The 26,714-nt window shown below is 41.4% G+C and overlaps 1 protein-coding gene across 9 annotated transcripts in view; it reads right to left on the bottom strand.

The window, feature by feature from the left end:
* Nucleotides 1-807: 807 nt before the first annotated feature.
* The window catches only part of OSBPL3 (oxysterol binding protein like 3), a 185,324-nt gene continuing 159,417 nt past the window's right edge, over nt 808-26,714 (bottom strand). For 5 of the 9 annotated variants that reach the window (XM_015133884.3, XM_015133887.3, XM_015133886.3 and 2 more), the window contains 7 exons: nt 25,777-25,840; nt 21,878-21,956; nt 20,333-20,477; nt 15,137-15,281; nt 12,165-12,291; nt 9,710-9,832; nt 1,911-5,656 (listed from right to left, as the gene is read on the bottom strand). In XM_015133884.3, coding sequence (XP_014989370.3) covers nt 5,560-5,656; nt 9,710-9,832; nt 12,165-12,291; nt 15,137-15,281; nt 20,333-20,477; nt 21,878-21,956; nt 25,777-25,840 — 780 coding nt within the window. In that variant the 3' untranslated portion in view covers nt 1,911-5,559. Of the gene's footprint in view, nt 1,883-1,910; nt 5,657-9,709; nt 9,833-12,164; nt 12,292-15,136; nt 15,282-20,332; nt 20,478-21,877; nt 21,957-25,776; nt 25,841-26,714 lie in introns of those variants that run through there. The other 4 variants (XM_015133885.3, XM_077998012.1, XM_077998013.1 and 1 more) reach the window with 2 other exon arrangements.

Here is a 26,714-nt window from a genome sequence, read left to right as displayed (position 1 = left end):
CCTGTCTAGGCTTCCTTCTGATGGCCATGCCACCTCTAATGCCGGCCAATCTATCTCACACAAAGCCTTAAGCTTTCCAGGTGTCATAGTGATTCCATAGTTCCCACTGAATCCTTTCTTGAAATTCTTTAACATAGCCCCTAATGGGGTAGACTTACCTTGTGTTTTACTCATTGTCCTCTCTCAGGAGACAAAACAACACTCTTACCACAAAGAGGGAAGGGAAAAGGGGGCAAACAGTCACTCACTCCCCAAGCAATTCACACTAAAACCAAAGTCTGGATAAGGAGTTACTCATTCATCAAGCAATTTGAGCCAAGTCAGAACCAAAATCAAAGCCAAACAGTTCAAATCCAAAAGTCAATGCCGAAATCTAAACCAAAACAGTGCAAACCTAGTCAAAATCAAAACCAAAACCAAGGCGCCGATAAAGGCATGCCGTGGGTCATCAGGCCAGGCTTCCACTCAGATGGAGTGGGCAAGTTCCAAGACCGGTCTTACCTGTTGCAGATGTCTGGACTCCAAGAGCCAATTCCTTGCTGGTGTTCAGCTGCTGTGTTAATCCTCCGTGGGGGCCTACCATGAGCTGCTGTGGCGAGGTGTTCCACCAGGGCAACTGTCCACCCAGGAGTGCTCTCAGGATTTGCGTCACTAAAGCCGGCTGGAGTCCCCTGCAGGGATGCTCCACAACACAGGCCTAAGCCACCTAAAGGGCTGCCTCGACCTCCTGCTAATCACCTCATTGCCCATCAGGGAACCGAGAAATGTAGCAGGACAAGCCGCAGACAAAACCCCTCAGACACCGAGTTGAGGAAAGAAGGGGCTTTATTTGGCCAGGAGCATCAGCAGACTTACAAAACTGAGCTCCCCGAGTGAGCAATTCCTGTCCCTTTTAAGGGCTTACAACTCTAAGGGGGTCCACGTGAGAGGATCGAGATCAATTGAGCAAGTAGCGGGTACGTGACTGGGGGCTGCATGCAGCAATAATCAGAACGGAACAGAAGAGGACAGGGATGTTCACAGTGCTTTCCCATACAGTGTCTGGAATCTATAGAAAACACAAGCAGTGAGGTCAGGGGTCGATCTTTAACTACCAGGCCCAGGGCGCACGCCAGGCTGTCTGCCTGTGGATTTCATTTCTGCCTTTTAGTTTTTGCTGCTTCTTTCTTTGGAGGCAGAAATTGGGCACAAGACAATATGAGGGGTGGTCTCCTCCCTTATGAACAAGACAGGTTTGAGCTGTGTGGGTTCAATTATACTCAGATTTTCTCCTGCCTGTGCCAACCCTGAAACAGTAAGAGCAACCCCTCCTCTTCCTTCTCCTCAGCCTACTCAACGTGAAGCCGATGAAGACAAAGACCTTTATTGTGACCTTTATTCCACTTACTTAATTTATTATAAGAATACAGTCTATATTACATATATCGTACAACAGATCTGTTAATTATCTGTGTTGTTGGGAAGGCTTCTGGTCAACAGTAGGCTATTAGTAGGTAAGATTTGGGGGAGTCAAGTTATATGTGGATTTTAACTGTATGGGGTATTGGCTCCAGCCCTGTATTGTTCAAGAATCAACTGTAATATTTTCATAGCACTCTGGAATTGACAGAGGGGCTCCTGGGGCTGGAGGTGTCCTGTCTGGGGCTCCAGTTGCCTCAGTTCTCTCTTCCATGGGCTGAGGGGGATCTACAATTGTGGCATGCCTTGGGAATGTTAGGGGAAAGGTATGGTGACTCTATGGGTTCCAAGTGTTTTGTGTCCCAGGATATTCTTATCTCTAACCCCCATCACTTCCAGTAACCTGATGTGTTCCTCCTCGAAAGAGTTCAGGCAAGGGTCCTGTTCTGTTCCCTTTTAGCAGCCAAATAACCTTCCCATTAACCTGGAAAAACAAAGACAAAAGTGGCCTCTTTTGCATGTTATTTATTCACATTCAACTAGCTACATGAGGGGGATGAGCAAATTAACAGGAGCTTTTTGGGGAGGCACAGAGGTACGGATGGAAGGGTGGGATTAAAACAAAATAATTTTCAGTGGTTAAGTGGAAGATTTACAAATATCTATTTAAAAAGTATCTTCTGGATAAAATAATCAGAAATAAAATAAATTAGCCACTTCTGATCACTGCATTTCCCCAAAGTCTCTGAAAATGGTTTGCACTTTAGACCGTCATGATTTGCAGATATTTACATGACACAGGTTTCCAACATAGAAAAATGAAGACTGAGTAACAGATTAGTACAATGCAGAGGAAAATAGAGCAAATAAAAATAGCTATCATCTGGTAACAAAAATAGATTTATGCCGGTGTTAATATCAAAATTAAAGACATTCAAACAAATTATGCCAATACATTGGAACCATTATTCCTAAGACTATAAGGACAACTTCTTATTGCTTCTACTCATAACCAAAAGGTCTGCAGAGATTCTGTGGTAGCCAGAAGGCATAACTTGTAGTGTATGTAGTAGGGGCTACATCAAGGTTCAACAGCCAAATAAAAACTTTATTATTTTTATTTTAGGCTTGACATCTTTAACAGTAGAACAAGACCACTCATGATAAATCTGGAAGATGTAGATGGAGGACAGTGCTTGAAGCCCAAGCAAATGATTTACTGCAAGTAATTAAAAGCAGAATATGAGAAAAGCAGCAGCGTAAATGAAGTAAACATTTTTTAAAAAATTAGTTTGTATACTGCCCCCAGAGGTCTCACAGGAAGCACAGGACACCTGTGTGGCTGTTTGGGCATCCTGGGTACCTCTTGCCCTCAAGCGAACTCCCATCTCTTTAGTTAGGAGCAGAATCCACCTGGCTTCTAGGAGAGGAACTACATGGAGAAGCTGCATTGAGGCTTTTATTATTAATACCTTTGACTCAGGGGAATACCAGCCTTGGGGTGCTTTGGGGCCTGGGGAGGGAACTGATTGGCTCTCCTGCTACACTGGAGACTGTTAGCTCATTTCTGAATGGATTTCCTGCAGCATGGGGTAGTCAACAGCTGTGACAGGAACATCACCTGAAGTGCAGGGTGGTTACCTGCACAAAGTCCCATTTCCAAGAATTTCTGTGTAATTCACCAGAACTTTTGGATGGAATAATTAGGGGGGGCGGGAGAAGTTAAAACATGTAACTCAAATGGTACAGTGATTAGCATTATTTAACCAGGAGATTTAAAGTCCAGAAAATTAAATTCTACCTTGGTTCTTCCCAAATGATGCCATGTTTCTGTTTTCTTCCTCTTAAAACTATAAAATGTCCTAGAGACATAACATTCGGGGGAAAGATGCTTTTGAGAAAATGGACAGAAGGAAAAAAGAAGTCATTTTCCCCTCAAGAGAGTTTTAAGCTTATAGTATCAGGATCATCACCAAGCTGTTTAAATTTCAGAAAAGCCCTTTATAGATGCTAGTACTGACTAGATTTTAAAATCTGCATATAATTCTGTATCATATTTTAATTCATTCCCACCCCCATCTCAAATAAGATGACTACAGAGGTGATGTTTCTTCCAGTTGTCCTTGGGACTCTAAAACAAAGCATGAGGGCAAGTGAAATAACAACATTAGGATAATTAAAGAATTTCCAAATGCTGCATGACAGTGCTACATCCATTCAGCCTGTACATTTTGCTTTCATTGCTTCTTTCTTTTTTGAGCCAGTCTCTGGAGCAGGCCAGTTTAACAGCCAATATTTCTAAGATTCTACATTTACCCTCACACTGTGGAAACTACATTTGTTTTCCCCTTGAGTGCCCTTAAATCTACAGCCTGCTTCCTCATGCCTGTGAGCAGAATTTGGATAAATGCTTGAAATGGAAAGAACAAAGCACACACCAAAGAATCTGACTGTGTCATTCAACTGCTTAGAAATGGAAATGATATTCACATTGTGTTCATCTTGGCATCTCGATAAAATGAATCCCATATTTAATGAGTTGTTTTAAAGTGCCAGTCACGTGCAGATTCCAGAAGGCTACAGATCCACTTTAAATAACTCTCCATTTTGAAAATGCAATATTGTCCAACTGGTTATTTGGTATGACAATGAAAAATCACGCATTCTTTTCCTGTAATTATTTTACTCTTCATTCATAACATTCGATATGCTCTGAATTTCTTTAAGTAAAAGTGTTTTCTGGAGAAATCTTTTTACTACATCATTATACTTGATATTCCATAGGATTGCTATGGACTTTAGAATAAAAGGCTTAACAATCAGGCTTTGGTTTTAATGTTAACTGGGCAGAAGTTGGAATTGCTTTGATAACACAATTCAACTACTACACATATTATTGTAATGTGAAATAACACATTTAAAAAGACAAAGGTTCCCCTTTCAGTAGTTATAATCTGTATTATTCAAGACTGCTGCAAAACTCACAAAAGAATGATACGGATAACAAGAAAGTATAGGAAAGGGGTAAGACACTTACTTAAAGCTTTACCAGAACACAACACAAAGCAAGAACATCAATTCTCTACATTTGTCTATAAGGCAGATGGCAAACTTTTTATACAAGATCTAAAATATGGTGCTTATTAAGAGGTAGAAAATACTAAAACAGCATTTAAGAAAAACGTGTTGAGTTATCCAAAACAATCAGTTACTTTACTAAACTTTTACAAAGTCAAACTGCTGTGTGGAATAAACTATATGTTTTATATTAAACTGGGACATTCCATACTCATAAGGGAGGTGATCAAACGGAGGGTCAAAAAACTAGGAGTAGGGTGGGAAGCAGAAAACAGTCTCTTAACTTCTCAAGGACTCAGCTCTCACTAAGAAGAAATTTCCTACTGTCTCTTTGGGATGCTACTGTGATATTTAATTAACTGGAATTTTTTCTCTTATTAATGATAATTTCTCTGAGCAAGAGGGTACAATTTTGCACACAAGGCAATAGAACTATAGGGAGAAACAAGTTCAAATGTTTCCTTTTCAAGAAGGTGCCATATTCATCTTATATAAAAATATACATTCCATTAATCTTATATCCTCTCCCTAACCACTAAAATGCAAATGAAGATATTCTTCAGACTCCAGCACCAGCAGAATTGTTCTGTATAAGCAATTCAAGAGCTGTCTGAAGCAAAAAGATATCTCAGCTACCAAATTAAACTTGGGTAGCTTACGCGTGGGTGAGTAACCCCGGGTATTCTCACTTCTTAATGCACCTGGGAGAGGCTGATTTTTTTTTTCTACAACATAATTTTATAAGGCATAAATTTAATTGGAATCTTCCCTAAACTTTGGAAAATTAGTGCTAAAGCTTCTTTTTTTAACCCACACATGAACATTCAATCTTTCATTTTTATTAAATAGTTTATATATAAAAAGAAATGTCAAGGTGTTCTACATTCATATAAACAATCAGGGTAACATTTGAAATTGTAAAGAAACGCACTGAGGAAAATATAGAATTAATGAGTTACAATGCTAAGCTAAGCACAAGTGATCATCCTAGAGTACTGTTTAAATATATAAACACAAGTTTGTGCCACTTCAGAAAGCAAGCATGGGAGAAATACACTAACGTTATCTTTCTTCTTTACTTTTTCACCATAAGACAGGATGGTCCAGTTTGGAAAAACCAAGATCTTTTCTAAGTTCCAAATAGGTACCGTTGCTCAACCACGAGTCATCATCGGATTTCCTGTGAAAAAAGAAACAATTTCTTGCAGACTCTTGAAACCAGCGTCATGTTCTCAAGTCTTTTTCCTTCCTAACCTCCCTGCTTTCCCCATCCTCATTTGCACATGCATTCAGCGTCCCAGAGTGTTGGGACTGGGAATTCTGGGAATTAGAAGTCCACAAATAATTTTGTTACTTTTTTTTTTTTTTTTTTTTTTTTTTGAGATGGAGTCTTGCTCTGTCATCCAGGCTGGAGTGTAGTGGCATGATCTCGGCTCACTGCAACCTCTGCTTCCCAGGTTCAATCGATTCTCCTGCCTCAGCCTCCTGAGTAGCTGGGACTGCAGCCATGTGCAACCACGCCCAACTAACTTTTGTATTTTTAGTAGAGACATGGTTTCACTATGTTGGCCAGGCTGGTCTCGAACTCCTGACCTCAGGTGATCCACCCGCCACGGACTCCCAAAGTGCTGGGATTACAGGCATGAGCCACCACGCCAGCCCATTTTGTTACTCTTGACTTTAACTTCTCAAACTTAGAGGCTGTGAAAAGTGGTGCTTCTGACAGAAGGAGGGTGCAGGGAGAGTCTGTCATATACAAAACATGACTTGTATGACTGTCAGCACCTTGGGAATGACTGCACAAAAGCTACACATCAACCAAGTTGTGCATAGGAAGTGGTTAACATTTATTTATTTATTTTTAAAGGAGGCTGGGTGTGGTGGCTCACGCCTGTAATCTCAGTACTTTGGGAGGCCGAAGCGGGCACATCACAAGGTCAGGAGTTCGAGACCAGCTTGACCAACATGGTGAAACCCCGTCCCTACTAAAAATACAAAAATTAGCTGGGCATGGTGGCGGACACCTGTAATCCCAGCTACTCGAGAGGTTGAGGCAGGAGAATCGCTTGAAACCAGAAGGCGGAGGTTGCAGTGAGCTGAGATCACAGCACTGCACTCCAACCTGGGCAACAAGAGCGAGACTCCATCCCAAAAAAAAAAAGTAATTGGAAGCCATAAGAAAGTCTGGAAAGATTAGTCCTGATTTTTTATTCTTTGAATAGAGAATATATGACACAGACCAAAATTCAAAGGGCACAAAAGGGTATACAGCTTCAAGTTTTTATCTTCCCCCTCTCTGCCAGCCTCCTGATTCTTCTCAGAGGTAGTGATGTTATCGGCTTCATTCTTTCCGGGAAATTCCGTGTGTGTGTGTGTGTGTGTGTGTGTGTGTGTGTGTGTGTGAACACGTACTCTATCCCTTCTCATTCTGACATAATGTTGCACCAGACACTGTTCTACTCTTTCAGCTTTGACATAATGAAATATATTGGAGATCATTTCCGATTAGTACAACAAGGCAAGGGTCAGCAAACTATGGCCCAAGGGTCGAATCCAGCCTTCTGCATGTCTCTGAAATCTGTTTTATTGGAACATGGCCATGTCCATTTGTTTAAATACTGTTTATGGCTGCTTTCAATGCTGAACAGCGGGGCTGCATAATTGCTACTAAATGAATTGAACCTGATGGCCCGTAAAACCAACAATATTTATCATTTGCTCTTTATAGGAAAAGTTTGGTGACTCCAGCAATAAAGGATTCCTCATTTTCTTTTTACACAGTTGTATGATATTCCATTGTATGGATGGACCACAATTTACCTAACAGGTACCCTACTGATGGGTACTTAGGTTATTTCCAAACTCTAGCTCAGCACATGTTATTTTGTATGTGTGTGCATATAGTTACATTAACAATTCCTGTAATTAGCATGGCTGGGTCAAAGAGTATGTGCATTTGTGATTCTGACTGATATTACCATATGGTTTAGAAGCAAAGTGGAGCGTGCCTGTTTCCCCACACTCTCAGGAATGTAGATTTTTATCACACTTGTTTTCCTATTCCAGTAACACTATGTGTTTAAAAATGAGTCAATCTGTGTATCAGACAGTTCACTATTTTAAAACAAAGAGGCTCAGTTTGGTCTGAGCTACAGTTTCCACTTAGAATTTTCAGTGATTTTGTTGTTGTTCCTCAGTAAGTGTTAATGACAACATCCAAGTCCCCATATTCCTCTCCAAAATCTCTTTGCCAGGTTTCTAATTTGAACAGTCCCATGGAGGACTGCTACTGCTAAACAACTCTCACTCCTTCTCCAATTTAAAAATATTTCCTCATCTAATACTATGATAATTTTATAGACAGTCAAAAAGAGAGCGATGGCTGCCCAGCTGAAGCGGCTGCCCTATTTCATTCCAGACATAATTCCTTCCTGATTGCAATGACAGCATAATCCCATTCTGTATCTTGCATTTACATGGTAATGTGTTTCCAGCAGAGTTCCGCAGGCTTCCTAAGGTCATCCTTAATGTCTCATGTTGGATCGAGTTGGTGAATCTCCTTAACTAGTCCTTGAGACAGTTTGGTTACCTACTATTTTTAATGATCCTAAAAAGTACTGTAATGAACATCTTTATAATTGTAGTTTTTTTAAAAATGAAAATAGACAACATATGAAAGAAAAAGAACCAACCTATTTAAGGGTGTAATGTGTTTATCTATTAACTGATCAGTAAATCAACTGATCAGTCTGTTAATCTATCCATTTTTCTATTTCTTGCCTTTTTCAAAAAAGAATGTAACATTTCCATCTTATTCTTTAAATGTTTAAATGAAGCCTGAATATTTCAGGATGAAATTTTGGCCAGTTGAGTTTCAATCACTGATATCGTGAATTTGTGGAAATGATCAGAAGGGATCTAGTAGAATCTACATCAACTTTAGGGAAAAGAGCATCATATTCTTCGAGACAAAACCTTATTTGTTACTATTTTGATGTTTTGGAATACATATTTTATTACTGCTGCTGTTATTAATAACTAAATCCTCATAAAAGTACTTCTGTTGTCCACTAAAAACAAACAAAAACACAAAAAACATCCCCAAACAATGAAAAGACACTGGTGGCTCTGGAAGGACTTGGGCAGATGGAGCAGAGCAGGAACTTGCTGCTTTTTCACATATGCCTATTTAACTTTTTTAAAAAAAGAACAAACAGAAAAACTAAAATGATATAGGCCCTGGCCTCGTAGTGAGGAGAGTCAGGCCCCATTCCGGGGTATTATACCAAGTCCTTCAACAGATCCCCTCCCTGCCTTAGGCTTTCTCTTCTACTCAGTTACAGGAGGAGATGGGGAGGTGAATGGTTGAAGATCCCTCATACCTCCTTAAAAAATTTAAATCTATTGGCCGGGCGCGGTGGCTCACACCTGTAATCCCAGCACTTCGGGAGGCCGAGACGGGTGGATCACGAGGTCAGGAGATTGAGACCATCTTGGCCAACATGGTGAAACCCGTCTCTACTAAAAATACAAAAATTAGCCAGGCATGGTGGCGTGCACCTGTAGTCCCAGCTACTCGGGAGGTTGAGGCAGGAGAATGGCTTGTACCCAGGAGGTGGAGGCTGCAGTGAGCCAAGATGGCACCACTGCACTCCAGCCTGGGCAACAGGGCAAGATTCTGTATTCAAAAAAAAAAAAAAAAAAATTAAATCTATTTTAACAAGACCTTCTTGGCAAGTTATTTTAAAGATAACAATAAATGCAAGCCCAAGTGTATTGGAACTTCTACAATGCAAGAAACAGACTGCTTGGAATTTCCATACTGCTTACCTGTGGAGTGATCGTGAATGATCTCTGTCATAGTGTAAAATGTGCCTATGGGGGTGACCAACCTTAGCTGTGAATTTAATAAGCTGGCCTGGCACTGGCACCCAGCTCTGGCAGGCTCCCTGACTGAGGACCTCCTCTGCAAACTCACTGATTGAGACACTGGGAAAGCTCAAGGAATGCAAAAACACAGGCCCTCGTCCTGCCTGACATCAGAAAGAGGGAGGCCCTGAAGGCAAGTGCCAGGGAAGGGCCTGGCACAGAGGAGCAGTTCCCCCAGGTGGAAGTAGGAAAAGCCTGGAGAATGCTCTCATCTGGGGACAGCGCTGTTTACTTGCTGTGAACCAGAAGCATAACGTGCTGGCACCACCTATCAACCAAAAACCTACTCAATCCGGGCACAAACCTGAAAAACCGAGGCTGGTGCTCCACGTGATTTTCTTCTAAGACCCGCCGCCTTTCTCTCTGTAGTTGTTCAATCCTCTGCTTTTGTATTTCAGCTTCTTCTAAGCTCCCTTCTTCTAGAAACCTGAGGCATTGAGGAAAAAAAAAAAATGAAAGGATATGAATTCAAGAAAACAAAACAATCATTACTACGCAACTTGTATGTGTCCACAACTGGATATTCAAAATCCGTTCCTATACGTAAGACCCTGCCCCCAACCCTTTAATCAGTATCTTGAAGTAGTCAGAGAAGACATTTTTTGAATTGGTGATATTTACATAATTCAAAAATTATATCTACAAAAAAGAATTTGGGGCAAAGTCTTCCTTTCTTCCTGGTCTCTAATTCCAGCCACCTTTACCCTACCACCCTAGAAAACCCACTTTATTATTTTCCTCTGCATCTTTCTAGAGATTCTTCATGTGTATATAAACAAATATTAATACATATTCTTACCCTTCCCTCCATTTAAAAAATATAAATGGTAGCATGCTATGTATTCCTTGATTTTTTGTTTTGGTTTACTTTTTATTTAACAATATATCTTAGAGATCTTTCCATGGACATACATAGACATCTTTATTTTTTAATAGCCACATAATATCCAGTTGTGTGGATGTATCTGAATTTAGACAATTTCCTATGGATAGACATTTGAATCGTTCCCAATTTTTTAATGTGACAATGTCGCAATAAATGACCTTAAATATCCACCATTTTACATGAGTAAGTAGGAAAAATCTGCAGGAGAAATTTCTAGAAGTGAAACTGCTGGGTGAAAGGGTGAGTGTTTAATTTATATATTACTGAACGGCCCTTTGTGGGGATTACAGCAATTTATATTCCCATCAGCAATGCTGAGAGTGCCCTTTTCTCCCATCACCTCAGAATGTATAAAACTTCTGAATTTTTGTCAATCTGATAGGTTAAAAAATGGGATGTCAACATGATTTTTAAATTTGCATTTTTCTTATTATGACTAAGGCTGAGAATCTTTTCAGATGTTTAAGGGATAGCTGCATTTCCTATTTTGTGGACTGTTCATTTTCCTACGTCCATTTTTTCTTTTTTTTTGTTAACACAAGCTTAAGATAAATTTAATTGAAAATGTTCATTATAGACATTAACAATGCTTACCATTCTTTAAACACCATATACGTTATTAATATATAGTGTATATTTCAAATTAACTCCATTCTTAGGTTTGATTTAAGAAACACAATTGTAACAGATTTTATACAAAACAATACTTCCCTAAAAAAGTAGACAAACTGCATGAAACAGTATAAGCATAATGTGCATAGCAAGATAGCTTGAAGCATTCTGTGTGTGGCTTTCTTTAAAATAAATTAGGGGAATGGGCCCATTTGGGAGCTACTGTTACAGCTGACATATGTAAATGGTTTCACATCTTTTTTAGGCACTTGCTAACCAGTGTCCAATCCCTGCAAAATGAATTTACCTCCGATCTATTACTAGATTTCTAGAGGCAATTCATGATACGAGTTGCAGATATGGACTTCTCTGTTTATCATTTACCTTTTGACCTTATATAGTTTTATTTATTTTGCCATAAAGAAGGGCTTATGTTTGTTTTTTTTTGGGGGGGGGAGACGGGGTCTCATTGAGACACCCAGGCTGGAGTACAGTGGTGTGGTCTTGGCTCACTGCAACTTCCTCCTGTTGGATTCAAGCAATTCTCATGCCTCAGCCTCCCAAGTAGTTGGGACTACAAGCATGTGCCACTGGCCCTGGCTAATTTTTGTATTTTTAGTAGAGACGGAGTTTCATCATATTGGCCAGGCTGGTCTCAAACTCCTGACTTCTAGTGATTCACCCGCTTCGGCATCCCAAAGTGGTGTTTGTTTTTATTAAAGCCAAATGTAACAATCTTTTCTTTCCTTGGGCTTCTAGATTTTCAGTCTTAATTAGAAAGACCTTAGGGGAGACATTATTATTTCCATTTTACAGAGTAGGAAACTGAGGCTGGGAAAGATGAAAAGACCTACCATATATCGCACACCATGTGAGCAGCAACCTAGAAAGCAGTAGTTAGATCTCAGTGTACCAAAATCATTTAAATCTGAGGGCTCGGGGAGCTGGATGTTTCCACCCTTTCAAATACACACTAAGTTCTTTATGATTGCATGCAGTAAAACTCTTCAAAATAAACACCTTTTTTTTGGCATTTCAATGGAAATGGGGCTTTACGGATAACAAAGGTCATGCCACACATGGATTCGAGTTGGGCCCCAGCTCCTCCGTGACACAATTGTTTAAAGCGTCCCCACCTCTCAACTCCTGATGACATTTTCCACCTTTCTCAGGTGCCTCTGGTGGCCCAAGGATTGCTAGTAAGACTTTTTGTAAAGGGTTTTACATCTCTGGAGAGAAAAATCTTTAAAAAAATCCTTACCTCTGGTCTGGCCTAAATCGAGTGTCAGTAGGTGGTAATAAAGACTTTGACGATGGATCCATTTCATTTAATTCCAGCGCAAACTGTGTGAAGCCATAGTATTGCTCATAGCCTTTCGGCATGGGATCTAAGAAGAAAATAAATCATTCACCCCTAACTTGCATGTCGCTTATGTTACATTTTAATTCCTTCACCTTTTTCATCTCAGCCTCGCTACAATTTTTCTCTCTCAGCTCCCTTCCATTTCTGTTAAAATATTCTGACTAATGAACAGGCGCTGAACATTTCTCTACACATTTTCTTTTCTATAATTTTTCTTCTGTCTACAGGGATGTAGCTAAGTGTGTTCAGAAAGCAAATTTATACAATGCTGTGAAGTTTCTGTAGTGCTTAAGCTATGAAAATAGTTTGATTTTAAAATAAATATGCTAGGCTGGGCGCAGTGGCTCACGCCTGTAATCACAGCAGTTTGGGAGGCCAAGGCAGGCCGATCACCTGAGGTCAGGAGTTTGAGATCAGCCTGGCCAACATGGCAAAACACTGTCTCTACTAAAAATACAAAACTCAGCCAGGCATGGTGGCGGGTGCCTGTAATTCCAGCTACTTGGGAGGCTGAGGCAGGAGAATCACTTGAACCTGGGAGGCAGAGGCTGCAGTGAGCCAAGATTGCACCATTGCATTCCAGCCTGGGTGACAAGAGAGAAACTCTGTCTCAAAAATAAAATAAAAATAATAAATAAACATACTAATATAAGCTCTGGGTCCATTTTTCCTGATTCTCACTCTAGAGAATCTGTTTTTAAGTGATGTCAAATTATCCTGAAACTCTGTTTAGTACCTACAACAGTGCTGAACACATAGCAAGTGGTTAATAAATGTTATTCTTTTCTTCCATTCCTGCCCTTTTTACCAATTCTTGCCTCCCCCTAATCTTACATCTTTAAACCATTAGGTGCATTGCCCTAACTGGAATTCCAGCTTTTCAAGCTAAACATACTCAAATTTATATATTGAATAAATCCAATGTAGACTACTAAGATCTACTTATAGTCTAAGCTCTTCACACATAACAAGAGAAATGCTTTCCAAGAACTCTTCTGCAGACCTTTTCTTTTAAATTAAAGGGTCTCAGTTCACCCCGGTTGGAGTACAGCGACAGGATCTCGGCTCACTGAAACCTCTACTTCCAGGGTTTCAGTGATTCTCATGCCTCACCCTCCCGAGTAGCTGGGACTACAGTAGATGCACACCACCATGCCTGGCTAATCTTTGTATTTTTAGTAGAGATGAGATTTCGCCATGTTGTCCAGAGCGGTCTCGAACTCCTGGCCTTAAGCAATCTGCCGCCTTGGCTTCCCACAGTGCTGGGATTACAGGCGTGAGCCACCATGCCCAACCGGGACCAATTTTTTGAATCTTCAGAAGTCCTCCTTGTAACTAGTCAATTCTCTGTGTATCCTAAGCATAAAAATAGTAGCAAAGTTTCCTGTGGTGTCTTGGTCAGCAACCCAGTAACCAGGGAGTAAAGGTGCTTTTTCTTAAAGATGGGCCAGAGATGCTCATTGCCATTAGAGAGACATAAAGTCAAGGAATAATGACAGTAACAAAAATTTAAACAGTGTCGCTTTATCAAGGTGGTACTTTAACATTGAGACAGGATGGTAGTTCTCATCTGTGATGCATACTTTAAGCAAAGGAGACAGATTGTGCCATTTGCAGAATCTCATGTGTGCCTCTGAAGCTAGGAAGGCTTCCACTGGTGCCAGTTCATTCTAACTTCATGGCAACCTCTGCAATGGTGGGAGATGTGGCAGCTACCCATCGAAAGAGCCACTGCTGGCTGCCTACTTGACCATCATTTCTCTTTCCTGCTTGCTAACAGGATACTGATTCTGTTCAAATGGCATTGTTCCCTTACTGGCGATTACTCCAAGACATCTAAATCTCTCTTGCCTACCCTGTTGCCCATGACTGGTTCATGGATGGGTCTGAACCCACTGCAGGCTGACATGATGTCAAGTCCTATTTGCTGGGGGATCCTAGGAAATGTTCCTGAGAAAAGAGAGGCACAAGAGAGAAAAGCTCTTTTGTCCTCTCAATACGTGCTTGGTATGCTGTCATGCAGGGGTATGACGCTGAATGGTAACAACCATTTTGCATCCATTAGGGGAAACAGCACAGCACACTGGGAGTGGCAGAATGTATTCGCACTGATCCGTGTGCCCTTGACACAGGTAAGTTGCCTATGTAAGAACCCTGGGGCCACCCACCGCCTCACTTACTGTTACGTAATAGCACATAGCCTAACAGTTGAAGCCACCAGTCAAATGGTTTTCTGTTTGGTTTTTCACCAACCTAAAGCATCCTAACAAACAATGGTTTACAATATGGCTGTGACTTGGAAACAACATAATTTTTGGACTGAGAAGAGGGAGTAAGATGTTGAAGTGTGGTGGGGACATGCTGATGAAAGCTGGGGTTCCCTAGCTCTTCTGCCCGTATCTGCTCCAAGAGCTCAGCACCCTCTGGAATCACAGGAGTGACGAGGATGGCTCAGCCTGGGGATAGCTAACTTTTGTAGGTCTCCTGGGTCACTGCTTTTCCAGGAACACTTTCCTCTTTGTCCTTGCTGCAAAATGACTTCTTGCATCTCACTGATATTCTTTCATAGTACCCAGTATAGTTATGCATGCAGACTGCAAGATTCCCTCGGAGAATGCCCACGGATTAGCAATGCTTATTCTGGGGTTAAGAACCCGGGACCCAGCAGCCCAACAGAGGTGTTGCTATAAGTAAGCATGACAAGTCGGTAAAGACTGGATGAAGGAAGAGGGCCAACACCTCTAACTGAGTTCAAAGCAGAAGAGGCTGGAGATGCTGAACAGACACCGCTCCTGTCCTCTGTGGCTTCTTTTGCCATGCCCACTCATGCACCCACTCGCAGCCTGGGGTCCACAAACCCAGACACTCACTTGCTCTCCACACACAGGCAGAAGAGGAGGAGCCACCGCAGTAGATGCTTTCATGCCATTTCCCAAACAGCCGATGAACTGCGTTTCCACTCCTGTCAAACACTGTGCCTTCAATCTCATGGGCATTAGTGCTCCAGTATTTTGCCTAGGATTCAAATGAGAGTTGTCGGCTTAGTCCTTTAGCATCAGCTTATTACAGATATTAAGGAAAGAAAAAGGGAAAAGCTAGAGAAAGAACTGTAAGAGTGGTTCCATACTACACATTAGTTTGCTAGCTCTGGGTTCTGTTCTTTTAACCGACAAATTAAAAATTTATATATTTATCACGTACAACATAGTGTCTTGAAACATGTGTACCTTGTGGAATGGCTAAATCAGCTGATTAACATATGTATTACCTTACATACTTACTTATGATAACACTTAACTCTCTCAGTGGCCGCGTACGGTGGCTCACGCCTGTAATCCCAGCACTTTGGAGGCCGAGGTGGGTGGATCACCTGAGGTCGGGAGTTCGAGACCAGGCTGACCAACATGGAGAAATTCCATCTCTACTAAAAATACAAAATTAGCTGGGTGTGGTAGCACATGCCTGTAATCCCAGCTACTCGGGAGGCTGAGGCAGGAGAATCGTTTGAACCCAGGAGGTGGAGATTGTGGTGAGCCGAGATCGCACCATTGCACTCCAGCCTGGGCAACAAGAGTGAAGCTCCGTCTCAAAAAACAAAACAAAACAAAACAAAAACAAAAACAAAAACTCTCTCAGCAATTTTCAAGTATACAACACATTGTTATTAACTATAATCATCATGTTGTACAACAGATTTCTTGAACTAATTCTTCCTGTCTGAAATTTTGGATCCTTTGGCCAATATTTCTCAATCCTCCCCTCTGCCCCTGGCAAACCCATGTCAACCATCATTCTACCCTCTGCTTCTATGAGACTGACTCTTTTAGATTCCAAATATAAGTAAGATTATGTGGCATCTGTCTGTGTCTGGCTTATTTCACTTATCCTCCAGGTTCATCTATGTTGTCACAAATGACAGGGTTTCCTTCTTCTTAAAGGCTGAACAGTATTCCACTGTTATATGTTGTATGTACCATATTTTCTTTCTCCATTCATCCATTGTTGGACACTTAGGCTGTTTCTCTATCTTGGTCATTATGAATATTGCTGCAATGAACATGGAGATGCAGATATCTCTCTCACATACTGATTTCATTTCCTATGGATATACACCCAGTAGTGGGATTGCTAGATCATATGGTAATTCCATTTCTAATTTTTTTTAGGAACTTCCATTCTGTTTTCCATAATAGCTGTGCTAATTTACATTTCCATGAATAGTGTGGGTTTCTTCTTCTCCATATCCTCCTGAACATGTTATTTTTCATCTTTTTGATAATAGCCATTCTAACAGATATGAGGTGATATCTCACTGTGGTTTTAATTTGCATTTCCCTGATGATTACTGATGTTCATCATTTTTTCCTCATATATCTATTGGCCACTTATATGTCTTCTTTTGAGAAACGTCTCTTCAGGTCCTTTGTCCATTTTTAAATCAGATTGTTTTCTTGCTGTTGAGCTCTCTATACATTTTTTATATCAACCTCTTAGGGGATGTATAGTTTACAAATATTTTCTCCTGTTCTATAGGTTGTTTCTTTACTGTATTGATTGTTTCCTTTGCTGTTTAGTTTGATATAATCCCATTTGTCTATGTTTGCTTTTGTTGTGCTTTTGGGGTCATATCCAAAAATAATAACTGCCCTGACCAACGTCATGAAGTTTTTCTCCTTTTGTTTTTGTTTTAGTAGTTCTACAGTTTCAGGTCTTGCTGCAAGTCTTTAGTCTTTTTCAGTTGATTTTTGTATACAGTATAAAGTTCTAATTTCATTCTTTAGCATGTGGATATTCAGATTTTCCAGCACCATTTATTGAAGAGACTGTCCTTTCCCCATTGTGAGTTCCTGGCACCTTTGTCAAAAACCAATTAATTATAAATGCATGGATTTATTTCTGAGTTCTCTATTTGTTCCATTGGTCTATGTATTTGTTTTTATGCTTGGACTTTGGCTTTAAAAAACTCATACCTTTAGTTATTTAATAAAAATGAATGGTTAACTATCCGCAGTTTGTAACTCAACTCGTATTTGTGTAAGATACATTTGTATTACTACCTTTGCTACATACAATGTAAAAGAAGGCTCAGTTCTCGGCCGGGTCCAGTGCCTCATGCCTGTAATCCCAGCAGTTTGGGAGGCCGAAGTGGGTGGATCACTTGAGGTCAGGAGTTTGAGACCAGCCTATCCAACATGGTGAAACCCCATTTCTACTAAAAATACAAAAATAAGCCGGCTGTGGTAGTGGGTGCCTGTAATCTCAGCTACCTGGGAGGCTGAGGCATGAGAATCACTTGATCCCGGGAGGTGGAGGTTGCTGTGAACTCAGACTGCACCACTGCACTTCAGACTGGGTGAGAGTGAGACTCCATATCAAAACAAAACAAAAAAAGAACAAAAACAAGAAAAGAAAAGGTTCAGTTTCTATACATCAAGCGAGTAGCATGGGTATTCTCACTATGTATTGGTCCTGGTCTGCGAGGCTACCTTGCACTCTATTCTGCTCAGTTCAGCTCAGCTCAGGCCAGCCCAGTCCAGAGGATTTTATACAGTTCCACACTGCAGCCAGCAGAGGGAGCTCTAGCGCCCTAGAGTTGATTTTTTTTTTTTTTTTTTTTTTTTTTTTTTTTTTCCAAATTACCTGGCTGCCCTAAAAGTTTCTATGAAAGAACGGCAAAGGCATTTCTCCATAAATCAAAAAACCCTAGTACTATTTTCAGCTTAAACAGAATCCATATTTGGAAACCAATAATGTTGAATGGCATTTTCAGGTCAGATTCTGGTCGTTCAGCTTCTGCATTTCAAGGCGGTGGTAAAAATGGTGGGGCACGGAAGTGTCTCAGAGCTGAATTAAAAATTTAAAGTTAAGTTCTCCAGCCATGTAATAATGAGGGAAAAGCAAAAAGATCTTAAGTTTGTTTATTTATTTTTTGATGATACAGGGTCTTACTATGTTCCCCAGGGTAGAGTGCAGTGGTGAAATCATAGCTCACTGCAGTCTCACATTTCTGAGCTCAAGTGCTCCTTCTGCCTCAGCCTCTCCAGCAGCTGGGACTACAGGTGCATGCCACCATGTTTGGTTAATTTTTAAATTTCTTTATAGAGATAGGGTCTTGTCATGTTGCCCAGGCTGGTCTCAAATTTCAGGCCTCAAGTGAGCCTCCTGCTTCAGCCTCCCAAAGTGCTGGGATTACAGGTGTGAGCCATGGCACCCGGGCTCTTAATTTTATTCTGAATCAGGTGTCAGATTTTCCCTTAGAGATATCTGCCAACAAATCCAGTGCTGAGAATTTGCTGGAAGCCACCAAGGGACACTGTCACCTTCCACACGCGAGTGTGGCATCCGCTTGCAGCATTTCTTTCAACACCAGACATGCCCAGTGTTCATCTCTCATAACTATAAAACCCATTTTCTGCATGTAAGTGGATGAGAACCAGGTACGTGGTAGATACGGGAGTGGAGCATGTGTCCTTGGAGAAAACGTTGAGAGCAATGTGGCTTTCACCTGGGACACAGGTAATATATCTCTGCTTCAGGCTGCCTTTTGTTTCTGTTTGCAGAGAGCTCAGACAAAGCTTTCAAGGTAGGGTCATTTTTATTTTGTCCCAAATGTAAGGTCATTATGGGCTTTATGTCGGTCTATAAACCAGTTTGAGGTTATAATAAAGACCCCAATCCACCTCTTCCTAAGTATTCCCTATAGGTTACAGGTGGTGCAGAGAGGCATTGCATGAAGTTCCACAATAAAACCTCAACTCTCTGCTTATTATTTCCATCTTTCTTAAATGCAAATATTCCTTGAGGAGGATCATGTTTTAAAGCTATTTTAACTACATACAATTTTTAAGAGCATGAAGGAATCTAGGAGAGAGAGAAAGCAGGGAGGGCTGCCCAGCAAGGCTGTTAAAATGATAAAGAGACTATTCCATACTTTTTGCCTCTGGCCAATCTTTCCATTTCTTCTCTGAATGTTTATGAGTCTCTCATGTGTGCCAGATACCATTTCAGGTATCAGGGCTACAGAAGTGAGCAAGATAGACTAGGTTTTGCTCTTCTGGAGTCAAGGATGAGGAGGAGGGTATGGAGAGCAGAAAATAAACACACACAGCAACGATGAGCAGGCTGACCTCAGATGGTGATAAGCACTCTGAAGAAAATGGGACAGGATAGGGAGCGAATGACAGGATGGGGCTAGTGATGGAAAGATCTGGGAACAGCTCCCCAAGCAGAAGGAAATGAAGAAAGAGAAAGAAGGCCGGTGTGGCCAGAGGACAGTGGGGAAAAAGAGGGAGGAAAAAGAGAAGTTCAGGTTGGAGGGGAAAGAGGTGGTGTGTGTGTATCTGCAAGTGTACAAGTATGTGTGTGAAACAGTGGGGATGGGGAGTGTAGCCTGTGCAGGGCCTGGCGGGTCACCATAAGGATGCAGGCTTCAATTCTGAGAAAGATGGAAGCTGTTGGGGGACTTTGCTCAAAGGAATGATACAGCATGAGATTTTTTTTTTTTTTTAAGTCTGTGGTAAACCATACCTAATGTAACATTGACCATTTTAACCATTTCTAAGGGTACAATTCAGTGGCATTAAATACATTCACAATGCTGTGCAACCATCACCACTATCTATTTCTAGAACTTTTTCATCTTCCCAAACTGAAGTTCTATACCCATTCAACACTAATTCCCCCTTCCTCCCTCCTGCAGCCCCGGGTGACCACCATTCTGCTTTCTTTCTCTGTGAACTGGATTCCTCTGGGGATCTTGCAGAAGTGGAATCATGTAATATTCGTCCTTTTGGGGCTTCAAGGTGCATCCATACTGCAGCATGGTGATTTATGTTTTAAAAGGGTCTCTCTGGCTGCTGTACTGAGGACAGACCCTAGTGGCCCCCAGGAGGGGCCACTGCCCTGGTCTAGGTGACAGAACTGCAGCTGGGACCAAGGAGTTCCAGCATTGCTTGCCTGCTGGCATAAAGGTGAAGGTGAAAAATCTCTCAAATGCCCTGTGCTCTGGGGCCCTGGCTCTGCCACAGCCTTTCCAGGGACAGAGCTCAGAGAGTCACTGGAGTTACCTTTATAAAATTCACTTTGCAGTAGCAGGAATCATCATTCAGATTCTTGATGACAATCTCTCCATAGTGCTCAATCCACCTCTGCCCACTTAAGATGTTATGGATGCAAGAGGTCACTTTGTTCCACTCAAAATGATCCCCGAAACTAAAAAGAAGGAAAAAGTAGAAGTACCAATTTCCAGAAGAGCCAGCAGCAAATGCAAACAAACTCTGCTCTTTTATAAAATAAGTCATGTCATGCATTACTCATCCCTTTATTCACAGAAGCAACACTGGCTGAGTGTCCACGCCACGCTGGATGTTCTAGGAGCCTCCACTCTCCAAGGAGGCGTGCATGCCACAGAGAATGACAGCATTCAGACTCTGCACTCTGGAAGCTACCAGAGGCTTCACTAGAAGCTGGTGGTCTCTTGGAACAGTCCACCCCCTCCTTTGACAGAGGAGGCAGTTCAGAGCCAGAGGGGCTTGTCTAATGTTGCTGAACTAGGAAAGGGAGGCTTGAGGAAGGGATGAAGATTTTATACAATTTGCTGAACATATATTGCCTGCATCCTTTATGATGAGAAAGTATTCAGATATTACTTATGGAATTCAGTAATTATGAGGAAAATGGTATTAATAATATGACCAGATACTTACAAAACATATGCAGTGTGCTAAGTACTATTTTAGGTGTTTTAAGTATATTATCGGTTTAATCTTCACAACAGCCCTAGGAAGTAGGTGGTTTATTATTCTCTCCTTCTAGACGGGGAAACTGGTGACGAGAAAGGTGAAGTAAACTGTCCAGCGATTCGCTGTCAGTAAGTGCCAGAGTGAGCAGGTGAATCTCGGCAGTCCAGCTCCAGAGCCCCTGCTCACAAGCATCTTGCTTAATAAATAAGTATCAATCACCCCTGTCAGATCAAGGCCATACCTTTCTTAAAAGGGATTTTGACAGCAAAGCAGCACAATAAAGGAAAAACACTTTTTAAAAAAAAAAAAAATTTGAGACAGGGTGTCACCCTGGCTGAAGTGCAGTGGCATGATCACAGCTCACTGTAGCCTCAACCTTCCCAGGCTCAAGGGATCCTCCCACCTCAGCCTCCTGAGTAGATGGGACTATGGGTGCGTGCCACCACTATGCCTGGCTAGTTTTTGTATGTTTTTTAGAGACAGGGTCTTGTCATGTTACCCATACTAGTCTCAAACTCCTGGACTTAAGCAATCCGCCCACTTTGGCCTCCCAAAGTGCAGGGATTACAGATGTGAGCCACCACGCCCAGCCAAAACCACCATTCTTAATCTTGTTAGGAAGTGGAAATGAGTTTTTAATAAGCATCTATTCGGGGAACTTTGGTCTCCAGGAGGCATTTCCATTTGAGAGAGAAACATTTTTTAAAAGTGAGCTTGCCAAAAGGAGGAACATTTAAACCTACTGTCAGACAGATTACAAGAAAAAACACACACTCAATGCAACTGGCGGGGGGGTGGGCATCCGGTTCCCAAAGCAAAATCTCGGCCCTAAATTCCATAAAGCTCCTTAACCACAGAAGAAGAACTTACGCTGGCAGAGTCACATGGGTTGTGCCAATTGGAACAATTTCCATGGATTTGCCCCAGAATTTGTTTTTCCATCTCACATCTGAAATGAAATACCAAATATTACATTTTTAGCAGAAGAGTTAGGTAGATGAAATAGTTCCTAAGCTAGATAAATGATCAATCACTATATAGTACAATCTCTTCACAATCAAGTCAATTATTATATAGGATAACTTTTCATAAAATATAAGTACCAACCCCATGGACCCCTGGCGCAGAATCAGGGAAACTGAAATGATAAGATAAAGTCCTTTCCATGAATGCGTTAACAGCATGACAGGCAGACAGAAGTGAAAACAAGTAGTTAGCACACAGAGAGGCCCAGGTTATAACTAAGTGTGTTATAAGGTAAAATGAAACCTGAGAAGAAGGAGTGACGAACATGCTTAGAGAAAGCATCAGAAGAGCCTTGTCAGAAAGGGCTATCTAAATGGGGCTTTGAGGAAAAAGCAGGAGTTCACTGGGCAGACAAAAAGCAATTTAAGGCTAAATAGCTTGTCCAAGGGGACAGAAGTATAGGAAAACATAGTCACATAGTATGGTTCTATCCTACAGGTCTCAGACTGTCTTATCTAGAGAAGAGTAGAAAGGTTGAGAACAAAACCAGGTGCAGTGGCTCATGCCTGTAATCCCAGCACTTTGGGAGGCAGAGGTGGGTGGATCACTTGAGGTCAGGAGTTCGAGACCAGCATGGCCAACATGGCGAAACCCCTTCTCTACTAAAAATACAAAAATTAGTTGGGCATTGTGGTGGGTGCCTACAGTCCCAGCTGCTCGGGAGGCTGAGGCAGGAACCCAGAGTGGAGGTTGCAGTGAGCCAAGACTGTGCCATTGCACTCCAGCCTGGGTGACGGAGTGAGATTCTGTCTCAAAAACAAACAACCAAACAAAGAAAAAAAACTGAAAACGAAAAACAACGGGCTCTCCAAGCCTGGCTAAGAGTCTGGTTTGTGTGCAATGAGTGGAAACAATCAGACCACTGATGTGATTAGACATGGACCTTGCAAAGGCAATTGGAAGCCATACGGAGAATGGAACAGGAGTAGGAGAGAGGAGAAGCAAGACGACAAGTTAAGAGGCTACTGCAGTTGCCCAGGGGATAACAAATGGGGATGAAGGGAACCAAGACAACAGACATGGGGAAGCGAGTGAGCCCAGAAATGCTAAAAAAGAAGAAATAGGCACAACTAGGTGACAAATTAGATACAGACTGAAAAAGAATTTATGAACAATGTCAGATTTCTCTAACTTGTGTGAATGATGGTACCAACAGAGAAGCCAGGGAATAGAAAAAGAACAGCAAGAGGATCCCATCTGGCTGCTGCACTGAGGATAGACAGACTACAGGGTGGGAGCAGAGGGGACAGTGGGGAGCCCTGGCTGGGGTCCAGGTGAGAGAGGTGGAGGTGGGGCTGGGACCAGCAAGCACAGTGGGCCTCATATTGTATAATCGTATTTACATAAAATGCCCCAAACAGGCACATTTACAGGCTGGGGAATGTTGAGAGAAAAGGGGCAGGGTAATATTTCCTAAAGAGGATTCTTTCTAGAGTGATGAGAATGTTCTAAAATTAACTGTGCTGATAACTGCACAGTTTATAAAATTCACAATTCTGTGAATAAAAACTATTGAATTGTACACTTTACACGGGTGAATGATATGGTATATAAGTTGTATGTTCATAAAATTGTTACCAAGAGAAAAAAAAAAGATAGCTGACTGTTTAAAGCAAGAGTAGTAACAATGTACTACATGATTTATGGTATGCAGAAGTAAGATGTACGTCAAAAATGGTAGAGAGGCCGGGCGCAGTGGCTCAAGCCTATAATCCCAGCACTTTGGGAGGCCGAGACGGGCGGATCACGAGTTCAGGAGATCGAGACCATCCTGGCTAACACGGTGAAACCCCGTCTCTACAAAAAATACAAAAAACTAGCCGGGCGAGGTGGCGGGTGCCTGTAGTCCCAGCTACTCGGGAGGCTGAGGCAGGAGAATGGCGTAAACCCGGGAGGCGGAGCTTGCAGTGAGCTGAGATCCGGCCACTGCACTCCAGCCCGGGCGACAGAGCAAGACTCCGTCTCAAAAAAAAAAAAAAAAAAAAAAAGGTAGAGAGGTTGGGAGGGGAAAATGGAAGTATACTTCTGTAAATATCACTATATGTGAAACTGGCATAATATTTTTTGATGATATTAAAAATATATAACATAAATCCTAAAGTAACAACTTTAACAAGAAACAAAACAGGTAAGTATAGCTAATAAGCTAACAGGGGAGATGAAAGAGAATGATAGAAATTATTCAATCCAAAAGGCAGAGAAAGAGGAAAAGGAGAACAAAGAACAGATGTGACAAACAGAAAAGAAACATCATGAGGGCAGATTTAAGCCCAGCTACATCTACAATCACAACAAACGGAAATGGTTTACACAACCTACATAAAAGGCAGAGAAATGTCAGGCTGGGTTACAAACCAAGATTTGGGAATCCTAGGCCCATGGAAATAGGTGGATTGCTCAGGAAAAGGCTGATGAGGAAGGATGGCCTAGGAGAAGGATGCTCAGGAAAGGGAAGGATGTAATGTAGGAAGTACATAGAACTATTTTGAGAAGACCCCTCTCATTTAAAAAAAAAAAAAAATCCAACTTTTGGCCGGGCGAGGTGGCTTACGCCCATAATCTCAGCACTTTGGGAGGCCAAGGCAGACAGATCACAAGGTCAAGAGATCAAGATCATCCTGGCCAGCATGGTGAAACCCCATCTCTACTAAAAATACAAAAATTAGCTGGGCATGGTGGCTCATGCCTGTAGTCCCAGCTAGTTGGGAGGCTGAGGCAGGAGAATGATTGAACATGGGAGACAGAGGTTGCAGTGAGCTGAGATTGTGCCACTGCACTCCAGCCTGGCAACAGACCGAGATTCCATCTCAAAAAAAAAAAAAAATTCCAACGTTTGAAACAACAAAGAAGAGGTGCTTATAGCATGAGTGAGATTTATCAATTAGGAGGCTAGGAACCTTATGAGAATATTTCCAGAGGGTTTTGGTGAGAGAGCAGTTTCAATTTTAAACTTTAATAGCAAAGGTGAAGAAAGAAAACCATGGTACTTGTCACTTTAAGCTGGAAATACTGATTGCCTCCAGGGAGGGAAACTGAGTGGCTGGAGAAGAGGGTTACAGTGTACTGTTTTGTACTTTTAAAGTTTAATAGACTGCGTGTGTGTGTGTGTGTGTGTGTGTGTGTGTGTGTGTGTAAAGGCAACATGTGATATCAGTGGTAGCAGAGAAAAATATTTTTAAAATGTATATGTGCTTACTGTCTAAAAACTTAGGATGCTTATATTTTCCTTCTACAGTACATTTTTTTTAAATAAATTGAGAGGTTAACAAAATTAATCCATCTAGGAAATGGCTATAGCCTTATTTATTCTTCAGAAGATTTACCCACCCACCCCCAACTCAAAATATAAACTGAACAAAATTTTAGGAACAATCATCTCAAAACTGAAAAGAAGAAAGCAATGTAAAACACGACTTCGGAAATAAAATTTAAGTCTGGCAAAGCAGAAAACCCCTCTGCTGTCTACACTCTGATAAACGACTGTAAATATTTAGCGTCTCTTGAAATATGTGAGGCATTTCAAATGATTTTTAAATAAGATAAAGTTACAGAAATAAATGGAGGAGGCTCAGGTAAACTAAGTGAGAGATGAGCGGCAAGAACAGGTGACGCAGATCCTTCCAACCAGACCCAAATCCAGGAACCACTTTTGATCTCAGTAAGAATTGATAGCAATTCTTGGATAAAGTAAATAGATAACATATTACACAATATGATGGAAGTAAAATGTATTAGCACATTACCTTGCCAGAAAACAAAATTTCTAGACTCAGCATGGCATGCAGAGATAGGCGGATGGTGGCTGACCTGATGGAAACAAAGGACAGAAAAACAAAAAATGAACTTTTGCGTCTCATGAAATCCATTCTTTCTCCCCTGCACTGAGATGTAACACAGTGTGCAGTGCTGAACTGAAGGAAAAACTTTAGTTTCCCTCAACAAGTCTGTCCTCAAGAGGGCGCTCCTGATACAGTCAGCTCCCACTTGCTCAGGTTGGTCAAGGGTGAGGGGAAGGCCCTTGAATGGAAGCCTCCAGAAGCCTCTGTGGGAGGGCGGCCAGGTGGTGAGTGATGAGGATAGAGGCGCATTTTGAAAGACATAAAAATAAAAACAGGGACATGTGAGGATTGCTCATCCATAACATATAATCTGACATTGGCTACCAATGTGTCAACATCTCTGTCAGCTGTTCTGAAAGTAGCTGCAGATGTTTTAATTAAGATATCAAGTAACAAGTATTCTAACATGCAACCCAAATGCTCTTCCTCAGGCTCAGCCAACTTAACTCTTGAAAACTCTGCGTAATAAAGGCCAGCCCCTTTTCAAATCACCTACAAGAAGACCGATGCAAGGTAATTTTTTTAAAAAGAATGTTTCTATTAAAAAAAAAGGGGGGGGGGACACACAATTGTTGAGGAAATGTTAGTCAACTGTTAAGAACATTTTATTTATTTTTTTGTCAAGATAAAAACTATCTTGAGCAAATAAGTAACCTCATTCCAGAAAAGAGAATTCCCTGGAGCAGAGACTGCTTTTTGGCAAGGAGTCATTACTCATTTTATTCAGTAATGAAGAGGCTGAAGAGAAAATGGCTCCTCCCTTTATTTCCTCATTATCTCAGTTGCACTCAGGGAACGTTGAGAGGTGTACATGCTGTTATTCTAATTCAGTACTGGTGAAA

The sequence above is a fragment of the Macaca mulatta genome, chromosome 3 (genome assembly GCF_049350105.2).
Source record: "Macaca mulatta isolate MMU2019108-1 chromosome 3, T2T-MMU8v2.0, whole genome shotgun sequence".
NCBI lineage: Eukaryota > Metazoa > Chordata > Mammalia > Primates > Cercopithecidae > Macaca > Macaca mulatta.
Note: the sequence above shows the minus strand (reverse complement) of the source record. Positions and strands in the feature narration are given on the sequence as shown.